We start from the raw sequence: 11,944 nt of genomic DNA, 5'->3' as shown, positions 1-11,944 counted from the left end.
TGCAGGAAGCAGCTCGTGAGGTCAACGGCCGGGAGTCAACGCGTTCATCTCTTGCGCTCCGCGTGTGATGGGCGCGGTGACATGCGCGTGTACGCAACACTAGCAAATCGTGGATCGCGTTAATTGGGTTCCAACGCTGCGTGACGCAGCTTGTTTATGCCCTGCGTACTGGTCATAAACGGTATTTATGACCAGCAAAAAAGGGCGCAAATTCAATCAGAAACGTCGTTATATCGTGAGTATGTATGAACGTACATTTATTGTAAGAGCTGCATACTTATGGAATAGCTTGCCACCCTCATATCGTGTAAACTTTGAAACTCTGTCTTTGCATCAATTCCAGATAAGCATCATTACTACTGCTGAATTATTTCATTCATTATTATATTGTATGTATTTTTATATTCATATCGTTCATGTACTTGAGATACATTTATTTTCTTTCACACTTATTATTGATGTTTTTGTATAAATTACTAAATATCATGTTATTTTGTAAATATTCTGTAAACATGTTTTAAATATCATTATATGAGGACCTGCTTAGAAAGCAGTGCTTGCCACTGAAGTAGTTTAAATCCCTCAATAAAGATTTCACAAATCAAAATATCTTTAGCTATGTTTACTTAACCAAGCCTGGAGATCTTGATTGGTTGACTTTCAGATGAGCTTTCGTTGATGGTCTCAGTGCTTGATCCAAGATCCGGCAATGTCCAAGATCCTGTCTATCTAAGGTAAACCCCTGGTTTACCACAGTCTCCGTTCAAAGTCCTGATGACTATATTTCACTCTCCTAGCTGCTATGCTAGTGTTCTCCAATTTGTCTTCTATGTTGACCATCAGCTTCTCTCTCGGAGATCTCTTGGGCAAGCTTTCTGCTCCACTTGACAGACAGATAACACGCTATGTTAGTCCAACAAAATATCACAGTTCTTTGAGTCGACAAACAATGAAGCACTATAATTGGCTTTCACTACCCCATTTGGCGTATTCTATTCTCTCCAACACACACCAGAACCGCGAACCGAAGTTTGAAGACTTCATACAATAATGGCAACCTTGTACCAATACTGGCTAACATAAGTTTCACAGAGTTCCCTCTTTATTCTTGAAGAAATTCATCAGGTTTGTGTGATACAATTAACAGAATGTTCTTCTTGTCAAAACCAATTAATTTTACTGACCTGACAGTTTCGGCCATCTTGGTCGAAGGCCATCATCGGAGTGATGGTACTTGATCCTTCCTTCTGGTTGATTGGTCACCAACAGAGGGCGCACTAGCGCCCAGAAGTGGATCGTATACGTGACTGAGAAAATGGGCCCCCTCATCTCTGTTCATGGTGTTTGGAGCTCTTTTTCTTATCCACATGGATTCTTTGATGCGGCGTGCCCCCGAATCACATTCTTTGTCGAGGATTTTGGCGCCGTCCCAGTTGATAACATGATTATGCTGAACTGCGTGGTCTGCGATTGCTGATTTGGATTGTTCGCTTTGTGATTGTTTTCTGGTTTGTTTAGTAAAGATACCTTTACTTTTTGCTACTTTGTCCGATTCCTTCTTATGTTCACCCAATCTGGTTTCAAAACGTCTATGACAAGCTAAGCGGCTCAGAACGTGGGACTAGCTACGCGCAGCTTCTTTCTCGTTACGTGCAGCTTATTAACCAATCAGATTCGCGGTTTTAAACACGTGGAGCTGATGTAAACATCCTCTCTCACAAATATTACGTTGTTAATTTTTGTAAATGAAAATATCTGTAGTATATCAGCAAAAAAATGGTATAGGTGCTATTAAAGTAATATCTGAACAGAATGATGATTGTTCTATATTTAGGGGCTATCATTTTCTTCGGAAGGGATCCCAAATATAGGGGTCATACTTTTTGGAAAGAAAAATAAGGGGAGGGGGTCATAAATTGATAATGACAAAATGTAGGGAGTCACAAGATGACTACATATAGTGTGTTTATTGTATTCAAAAGACTGATTTCAATACAATTTTAGCCTGTCTAGGGGGTAAGGTGTATCGGTGGTGGGAGTCGGGGGTCATAACATTTTGATGCCGAAATAGTGAGGGCCGCAATTTAATGACGCCGACCTTTTGTAAATTTAGGAACCCCCCCCCGTTCCGAAAAAAATGATGACCCATTTTACTCTCTCCATATTTACACAGTGGCATGTGATATCGCTTTCCCTGCAATATCTTTACACAGCGCTTTACATCAGTAGTAGTTGTTGTTTGACCTTCATATCCCCTGCACCGCTAATACAGCCCGAGTATAAAGTTACGGTGTAAACTTGGAAACACTAAATAAATATGCTTTGTGTCATTTTAGCCAGGCATTAGCAACATGTTCTCTTGACACGTGCTGTGATTTGGCCTCCTTTACCCGTTCGTTATCTATGCTAATTCCCTAAATTAATTACAAGATAATAATTGTGAAAGAGGATACCTATAACTATACTACGCGTAGCTAACGACCCAACCACGTGATTAAATTTGACTATTTTGATTGGTCAAACAGCTGCTCGTAACGAGAAAGAAGCTACGCGTAGCTGTTCCACGCTTTTGGCCCCCTTGGCTTGCCATAAACGTCGACCTGTCTCACCCATATAAGTAGTGTCACAATTGGCGCAAGGTATTTCATACACGCAATCGGTCGTACAAAGGGGGTCTCTTTTGTCCTTGGGGTGGACTAACAATTTCCTCAGGGTAGTTTCATACACGCAATCGGTCGTACAAAGGGGGTCTCTTTTGTCCTTGGGGTGGACTAACAATTTCCTCAGGGTAGTATGAGGGCGTACCGCGGTGGCGATGCCATGCTTTCTAAAAATGCGAGTGGTCGTTTCAGACAATTTCTCAACATAAGGAATGATGACAAATCCTTTGTTTTTCTCTGTGGAGTCCTTGCTCTTGTTCGGTTTTGCCACCTGTTTATTGTCCATTTTGCGTTTTACCTGGTTAAACGTCCACTCCGGGTACCCACATTGTTTTAGGGCGCGTTTGATTTTGTCCTCTTCCTGTTCTATATCCTTCTTTTCCGTAACAACACAGTTCATCCTATCCAACAGCGTGCGGACCACACCTAGCTTATGATGTATTGGGTGATGCGAAGCGAAGTTGAGGTACTGGTCTGTGTGCGTTGCTTTCCTGTAAACCAGCAGTTTTACAGTACCATCGGGTTTGCGGACGATAAGTGTATCGAGAAACGGTATTGACCCATCATGTTCTTTCTCATATGTGAACTTAATATTGTCCGTAGGGTCGGTTTGATTCAGATGAGTGGTTAAATTATCAACCTGGTTTTAGTTGACAATCTCCAAAATGTCATCGACATACCGTTTCCAGAGCCGTGGTTTACAGTCTAATGGGGCTGTCGCAATGGCTTGTTGCTCTAAAAACTCCATATACAAATTCGCGACCACCGGGGACACCGGGCTCCCCATCGCTGCACCAAATCTTTGTTTGTAGATTTTCCCTCGCAACAAGAAATAGGTGGTGGTGAGTACAAATCTTAGGAGGTCGATCACATCGTCTACCGCGAGCAAAGTCCTGTTTTTGAGAGTCTTGTCTTGTTGTAATCTGATTTTAATGACATTCAACGATTCATCAATCGGCGTGTTGGTAAACAGCGAGACGACATCGTGAGAATTGAAAATCTCACCCTCCTCTATTATGACTTCCGCTAAGCCCTCGGCAAGATGTTTAGAGTTCTTAACATGATGATCCGTTCCTCCTACAAAAGGCGATAATATGTCAGCTAAAGCTCTAGACGTTTGGTAAGCAATAGACCCTGTGTAGTCTACAATAGGCCTCACTTTGTTACCGGGTTTGTGGATTTTAGGAGTGCCATAAATTCTAGGAATGTTCTCTGCCGTAGGAAATAGAAGATCATATTGATACTTCTTGATCTTATCTTCCTTTTTCAGTCTACTGAGAATGGCTACTAGATCTCTTTTGTAGCGTTGGGTAGGGTCTGAAGGCAATTGTTCATATGTACGCTCATCCGACAACATTTCCTGTATTTTCTCCTCATACTCAGAAGTATCCATAAGAACTGTGGCTTTACCCTTATCTGCTGGTAAGATAAGTATGGAATCCTCCTTTTTCAGATCTTGAATGGCACGTCTTTCCTCTGCCGTAATGTTGGATTTCGGAGGTCGCGCATTTCGTAGAGCCCCCGAAATTTCCGATCTAAGAACAGTTGCTTCATTGCTAGGAAGCTTACGGCACGCCTGTTCCGTCGCTACAATATAATCCTCATACGGAATCTTACTCGGCGCCCTTAGCCAACACACTTTCCTGCGGTTTAGTAAGCTTATGTTTTGAAAGATTGATAACCCATTTCTTGAGTTGTTCACCTCCTAGTTCAACATTCTCTGGGGTATTGCGTCGCTTATTTGAAGCTGAATTACGTTGTAAACTTTCCAACTTTTGTTGCTGCCGCCATTTTGTTTTGGAAAACTCACTTTCCGTTTTGCGTGTCACATGATCGGTCACCTGATTGACTAACGCTTCCGGGAACCGGGAATTTAATTCAGTCTCTAAATTCGCTTTTTTCTGTTTAAAGTTACTGATCTTATTTGTGGTAACTCTGATCCTTTCGCGAACGAGTTGTTGACGAGCATTCTGAACAATATCCCTCGCTCTCGCGGTGTTAATGGGGCATTTTAAGCGTAGACTCGGTGGTGTTATGCGCAATTCCTTACAACGTAATGTGAATACGAGATGGTTACGGTACCTGGCGATTTTCTTGCCAATGTTTTCATAATCACGTACAGTCTTGACATGGTTCTGTCCATAATTCTCACGTATATTCTTGAAGAAATTCATCAGGTTTGTGTGATACAATTAACAGAATGTTCTTCTTGTCAAAACCAATTAATTTTACTGACCTGACAGTTTCGGCCATCTTGGTCGAAGGCCATCATCGGAGTGATGGTACTTGATCCTTCCTTCTGGTTGATTGGTCACCAACAGAGGGCGCACTAGCGCCCAGAAGTGGATCGTATACGATCCACTACTTATGTGGGTGAGACAGGTCGACGTTTTGAAACCAGATTGGGTGAACATAAGAAGGAATCGGACAAAGTAGCAAAAAGTAAAGGTATCTTTACCAGACAAACCAGGAAACAATCACAAAGCGAACAATCCAAATCAGCAATCGCAGACCACGCAGTTCAGCATAATCATGTTATCAACTGGGACGGCGCCAAAATCCTCGACAAAGAATGTGATTCGGGGGCACGCCGCATCAAAGAATCCATGTGGATAAGAAAGAGAGCTCCAAACACCATGAACAGAGATGAGGGGCCCATTTTCTCAGTCACGTATACGATCCACTTCTGGGCGCTAGTGCGCCCTCTGTTGGTGACCAATCAACCAGAAGGAAGGATCAAGTACCATCACTCCGATGATGGCCTTCGACCAAGATGGCCGAAACTGTCAGGTCAGTAAAATTAATTGGTTTTGACAAGAAGAACATTCTGTTAAGAGTTCCCTCTTATAACTGTAGACTGCTGTCTCACTCTTTTCCAGTCCAGGATTTATACATCATTTATGGCATATGACAACATTTAATCTTCCCATATGTGGCACATTACAGCATTTCTAGAAATAGTGCATAAAATCATAACAAGCCAATCATACTCATTAATCTATATACAGTATGTCTAAAAATAGCACATTACCTCAACACAAACCAATCAGATTTCATTAGTGTATACAGATGGTTACTGTAATACTGCCACCACTCAACGTTCCAGAAGATTCTTGGGAGATCGTGATCATTCCTTAGTTTCCATTAAATGTATGATTGTATATTACCATTTTATATTGAGTTTCCAGAATATTCCAGGAATAAACCAATGGAGATAAATATTAAAACAAGTGAAAACTAATGTCTGATGACAAAAACTTTTAATAAATAATATAGATTATTTTGGGGAAAAAACACTGTCAAATAAGCAGGAGCCAGTCCAGACCCTTAAAATAAACATAATTCTATCACGAATAGGCAACCTGTGCAGTTTAAACAAAGCAGAAGAGGTATATAATGATCCGCCTTCTTAGATAATGTGACAATCAAGTTCTAGACACGTTGATCCTTAAAATAGAGACGTGTACCTGCAAGCAAGAATGCTATTGCAGTTATCCAGATGCGACGTGATAAGCGCATTTGCCTAAAAATAGTCTAGTTCTTTTTCCTTTCGTTTTTATTTTAGTTGATGCCTAACATGCTGAGATGTCAAAAATGACAGGTGCCCAGTCGGCACCCTTGAGCAATCAAAGAAATATGAGGTAAAAGGGGTTGAAACTCAAAATTGCTCCAATCCGAATCAAAGCCTTACCAAATTATTCATCAGGTCACAACGATTCAGATAATAATATAGTTTGACCTACCTATGACAAATCAGTCTGGGTGTTATTAGCTAAAAGGTCAAAGGTGGAAATTTGGGCTCCATTAGGGTCAAACATATTAAATTTATCCGATTTTGATCAAAATGGTATCAACATGTTTGTATTGTTATAATAATTCAGAAAAAGAATAGTTTTTACTATGTACGACATTTCGTTAGCTAGGTAACGCGGGAAAATATGTCAACATCAATTGCACTCAATGGCAGTAACTTCTTTTGGTGTGTTACCATGGTAACGATACATCGTAGATAGTGCAAACTATTTCTCTTCTGAATGATTATAACAATGCAAACATTTTGAAACCAAGTTACATCAAAATTGGGTAATTTTTCTGTGTTTGACCCTTTGACCTTTTTGCCAATAACTCCAGATTGATTTTTCGTAGGTGGGTCAAACTATAAATCCTTCTAATATGGGGAATATTTTGCAATAGGTTTTCACTAATCGGAACAGTTTTGAGTTTTGACCCATGTGTAAACTGTTTTTCTCGGAATGCTCAAGGGTGCCCACTGTGCACGCGTTATTCTTATTCTTTATACCTCAGATGTCAATATTAAAGCAAAACATGTTAGTCATACCCAACATTACACTCAAAGACAAGTTCTATCTAACTAAAGCAGAATGGAGTTGAACTAGGGTGGGGGCTGAACTTCGGAATTTCTGCAACTTTTGTGTTGCTATTTATTATCAAATTTGTTTCAGGTTAAGGGATGGGGACAGTAGCTAATTGTGTCCTAAAATCATGCCAAAGGAAGATGCATTTAACAACTTTTGGTTAATTCAGTTCCGGTAGGCATATTTTGATCCAGCTTACAAGTTTTATGCCTTTACCAGGCATCAGAGAAGGTGCCCTAGCACTCATATTTTATGAGTAGAAATTATGGAATTATAACTCGTGTTCAAGTTTGAGATTAAGAAAAAAAGATTTCCAAGGGGACGTATCGCAGATCTAGTCACAGAATGGCTTTACCGAGATAAATGCGCGCAGTAATTTGGCATTTTAATACTAAATGGGTCAAAATGGGGTTAATCTTTGGTCTAAAATAGACCTTAAAGGAAGTTGCAAATCGTACATTTTGTCACCACATTTATGTCGACTGACTTGTTACCCTGTAAGTGGCGAAGATTTATTTTGGACATGGGGGATCTCATACTCTCACCCTTTTTTTCACCTCCCCTCCCCTCTTTCTCTCTCCCTTGTCCCCTTCCCCCTCTCTCCCTCTTTCTTCCCCTTCCCCCCCCCCCCTTTCTCTCTTTTTCTCTCTCTCTCTCTCTCTCTTCTCTTTTTTTGTAACACCAGGGGGAGTGTCACACCCCCACGCCCCCTGTGGCGACGGCCCTGCTCCTGAGGCACCACACTGCGTTTTTCTAAATGTTTATACAATTGCAGTTTATGCACAAAATTGCTATTTGATTTTGATCAAATCCGTAAATATTATTAATAAGCCCAATCGCCATTCTAACTTCCGGTTTTTGAGAGCAGTTTTGGGACATTTTGACCTCTGACATATCGGGAAAATTGACGTAATTATTATTAATTTTCTTATTATTGTCATAATTTTGATCATTAAAAATACCAAATAATTAATTTATAAAACACTAATATTTTTTTTATTTTTTTTAAATATTGTAAAACATTTTAGATTATATTTTGTACGTACAAAACCCAATATTTCTGAATTTTTGAAAGGTCAAAGGACGAAGTGTCCCAAAACTGCAAAAACTGTCCTTCCAATGCCGATTGGGCTTATTGTCATGTTTCCCTGAACCTTAATCAACCGTTGACGTCATTTCCTTTGCAATACAGGAATAGAGCGTAATAAATTGATTAAGTAAAAAGCAAAATAAAATATAAAAAACACCATATTTTATATTCTAACAGGATGGTTCGCAGCTATTCTTAAAACAGATGCAATAAATCAGCTCAACTGCTAGTGTCATATCAAATCTAGTCGTTTTACATAAAATCAGTCATGAAATTTAATCTCGCCCTTCCAAAAAGGAAGGGAAAAGAAAGGGAGAAAAATGACAGAATGGAGGAGAACAATTATTATATTTTAATTAATTTACGGAATTAGATAACCAGTGGATAAGAAGGCAATTTACAGCATGTGCCAAGAGAACATGTTGCTAATGCGTGGCTAAAATAATACTCAAAGCATATGTGAGTGGACACTACGAATGAGCCGTAAACTCGGCAAATTGCATTCTGAGTTACAGTGTAAAATGTGTATGAAGGTCGTATTCATAGGTATTTCAATTCGTTGCGACAAGTATCTCATTAAATACTGTTTAAACCAATCAATAATCCTATTGCTGAAGAGAATAAGAAGCTTCTATCTATTTCTATAGAATAGTTCTTGTCATAGTTTGCTTTGGCTAAATCCTGTTCAAGTGGTGGATAACAAAGCATTGTATTTTGTCTAGGTATGTATAACCAACAATTAACAATGAGAGGACATTCCTGAACCTCGTTGACTTAGGGATGATTTGAAATGAACGCCAATTATGACTGTTTGATATTTATTACCAGAAATGTGGAAAAACAGTCACATGTAGAACCAAGAAAAGGTACAATTTTCTTGAAGGAACAGAGTTCAACAAACCATAACCCCGATTTTGGATATCGTTTGAAGTCAAATGATACACCATTTTAAATATTATGATATATATTTTCTAAACACGAAATAAAACAAAATTGACCGGGGCCGACTTTACGGCTGATTCGTGGTGTCCAATCACATACATATTTTCATGAGTGTTTCCATGTTTACCCTATGTTTTATGGCACACTGCATTCCCGGGACTGTGCAAAGCGCTGTGTAAAGACATTGCAGGGAAAGCGAAGGTCACTTGCCACTGTTGCTCGTAAGATATAGACAGGGTAAATATAGAATCCTCATTCTGTTCAGATATTGCTTCTATTCTTGAGAAAATTTCACTTACAAATAAATAAATAAATTTCGGAATTTATATAGCGCTTTTTCCAGAGGATTCAAAGCGCTGTAATTTCACTGCGTGGTGAATCATCACAATCAGATCGCATCAACTAGGCTAGTTGCAGCCGAACCCGGCGCATACCTATCCGCACTTAGATTGTAACATCCACCCATTTTCTACAGCTCCCCAAATTCCATTGGGTGAAGGAAGTTTTTGATAACGAAACAACTAATCACCGATTTTGAAAGCAGGAGGAAACCGGAGATCCCGGAGAAAACCTGCGAGAGCGAGCATGGATCGGGATAAACCAAGTGCACATGAGTCCTTGGGCCGCGACAGAGGATAGATTGCACTATGCCACGTGATTAGAAGGAAGATTCTGATTGGCCATTTAGCTGCACCTAGCTTTAAATAAGCTGCGCAAAGCTAACTGCACGTTATGACCTCGAAGGCTTGCTAGAAACGCCAATGCGGCACCCGGGACAAGCCCAGCAAACATAAACACGTTTTAAAATCGTTTTAAACAAGTTATATTTTGGGTTTTGGTTTAGATAAATACGTTTTAATAACATTAAATGTCGGGTTATATAAAGGTCATGAAAACGTTTTGTATGAAAACACACTGCAACAATATTTTTAAATGTGTTAAATGTCAACAAAATATCATTATATTAAAACATTTGCACTAGGTTATTCAAAAATGTTTTTTAATGTTATGAAAACGTTTTATACCCTTTATATACCTTTTGAATCACCTTTAAAAACGGGCGATCGCCCTCCCCCAACGTTTGCGGCATATCACAAACGAACACTGCATAGGTCTAAAACTCTATCCTCGCCACTAGATGCTGTCATAGCTCGCATAGGTCGTTAGTTCGAGTCCTCCTGTCAGAAAAGTTGATTTTCATACTGCGCTACGACGTCTTCCGTCTTTAGATACCCTTTATATAACCCGACATATTTCTGACGTTTTCTGACAACTTTTTATAACCTTTTGCGAATGATGTATCATAATATAAGGTGTCACCTTATAAGAGGTATATTACCTAAAAAATAAAAGCGGAGCTGAAGCACGTTATCTTTTTTTTTTTTATTAATTGGAAAATAAAAGATAAGATTTTGTCTTTTACCTATACAGGGTGTCTCAATAAAAATAGGCCCTGTGGATTGAAGGACATAACTTAAAATATCAGCAGTAAAATTAAAACTTTCTTTAAGATTCAAAAACCATGAAGTGTCTTCTATGAAATGGTGCAAACGTCATCAAAATCCGTTCACGCGTCACTGAGATAATTGGAAAACTACAAATGGACTCATTTTTGGACCTTTCCAATGGGCCAACGCATATAAACAATAATGTGCTGCATTAGAATGGGAGAAATAAATGAAGTGAACACCCAGTGTTGGTGAATAGGCTGTCATTGATGTTATTTTTGTTTATTTCACCATCAATACTATCACCTGAACATTTCATTTTGATGGAAACAATTTCTTTAGAATCAATTGTTTCAACCACTTCAATATAAATGCCAGCCCTACTGTTGTGAACACTATTTTAAAAGATAATACTTGACATATTGTTAACCCAAAGAGAAAGGTGTAACAAACATTCCTTGATTGATATATTGACTAATTGATTGATTGATTGATTGATTGATTGATTGATTGATTGATTGATTGATTGATATTTTGATTGATTGACCCAATTTTACAGGACCTATTTTTTCATAATGTGTGGACTGGCTAATATTTTGAGTAGTGGATGCCGGCGCAACTACAATAAAAAATATTGGCCAACACATCCATGATGACACGATACTGGATACGCAAAATTATGTCTTGCAGATTAAAACATTATAATCATGCATAACTCGCAAACGCAAAATCGGAATCAACTGAAATTTTTGGAATAGGCTTTTGTCGTGGATATGTACTGAAAAATGTCATAAAAAGAGGATGCTAGGATCACGAAATACTCCTTTAAGTACATAATTTTGAAAAGTAAAACTGCTTTTTTTTCAGAAAAAATAGAGTTACTTTTGTGAGGACATCCCGTTGTTTTAATTGAACGAAACCTTCACGAACATCTAAGCTGAACCGCATTCTTTGTTCGTACACGTGTATCACGCGAGCGCAATATCTCGCCATTAATATCTGATGATATTGAGCAGCAACAAGCATCAAATATGAACAAGTTATGATGATTAATAAAGAAACTGCAGTTAATTCCTGAAATATAATTTAGAAAAATGCAATGTTTGACGTTTGTACGGTGTCTGGAATAAAATTTCAAATTTGAACTGTAATCATGGTTGTTCAAAGCCAATTCCGAGGAATAAAAATTCGTTTGCAATGAAAAACATTTCGAAATCTGGATTATCATGGGAGGACAAATGGTGAACGGAACTGACCAGGGATACAAAGGGATAAGCATCCTAGGTTACATAACCAAACCGGAAGATGTAGCCTAGGTCTAGACAATAGGCGGATTAGCGGCCATTTTGTCTTCAACATGATTTTATTTACGTGTCAATATACTTTAGTACACAAATATATAAGTTAACAGGTTTACAATTTTAAAAT

At 38.7% G+C, this 11,944-nt stretch overlaps 1 protein-coding gene across 1 annotated transcript; it reads right to left on the bottom strand.

Moving 5' to 3' along the window:
- Positions 1 to 3,306: 3,306 nt before the first annotated feature.
- LOC140161997 (uncharacterized) lies at positions 3,307 to 4,834 on the bottom strand. Its single transcript, XM_072185288.1, has 2 exons — positions 4,743 to 4,834; positions 3,307 to 4,303 (listed from the first exon to the last, which is right to left on the bottom strand). The coding sequence occupies exons 1-2, from the start codon at positions 4,832 to 4,834 to the stop codon at positions 3,307 to 3,309; spliced, it is 1,089 nt and encodes a 362-aa protein (XP_072041389.1).
- Positions 4,835 to 11,944: the final 7,110 nt, after the last annotated feature.

The sequence above is a fragment of the Amphiura filiformis genome, chromosome 10, assembly GCF_039555335.1.
Source record: "Amphiura filiformis chromosome 10, Afil_fr2py, whole genome shotgun sequence".
NCBI lineage: Eukaryota > Metazoa > Echinodermata > Ophiuroidea > Amphilepidida > Amphiuridae > Amphiura > Amphiura filiformis.
The sequence above is the reverse complement of the archived record's forward strand: the minus strand, read 5'-3'. Positions and strand labels throughout refer to the sequence as shown.

Excerpts from the sequence above, each read along its gene's own strand:
- LOC140161997 (XM_072185288.1), bottom strand. The coding sequence starts at position 4,834 with ATGAATTTCTTCAAGAATATACGTGAGAATTATGGACAGAACCATGTC. Across the intron at positions 4,304-4,742 it reads ATTGGCAAGAAAATCGCCAG|GAAAGTGTGTTGGCTAAGGG; the intron begins GTACCGTAACCA and ends ACTAAACCGCAG.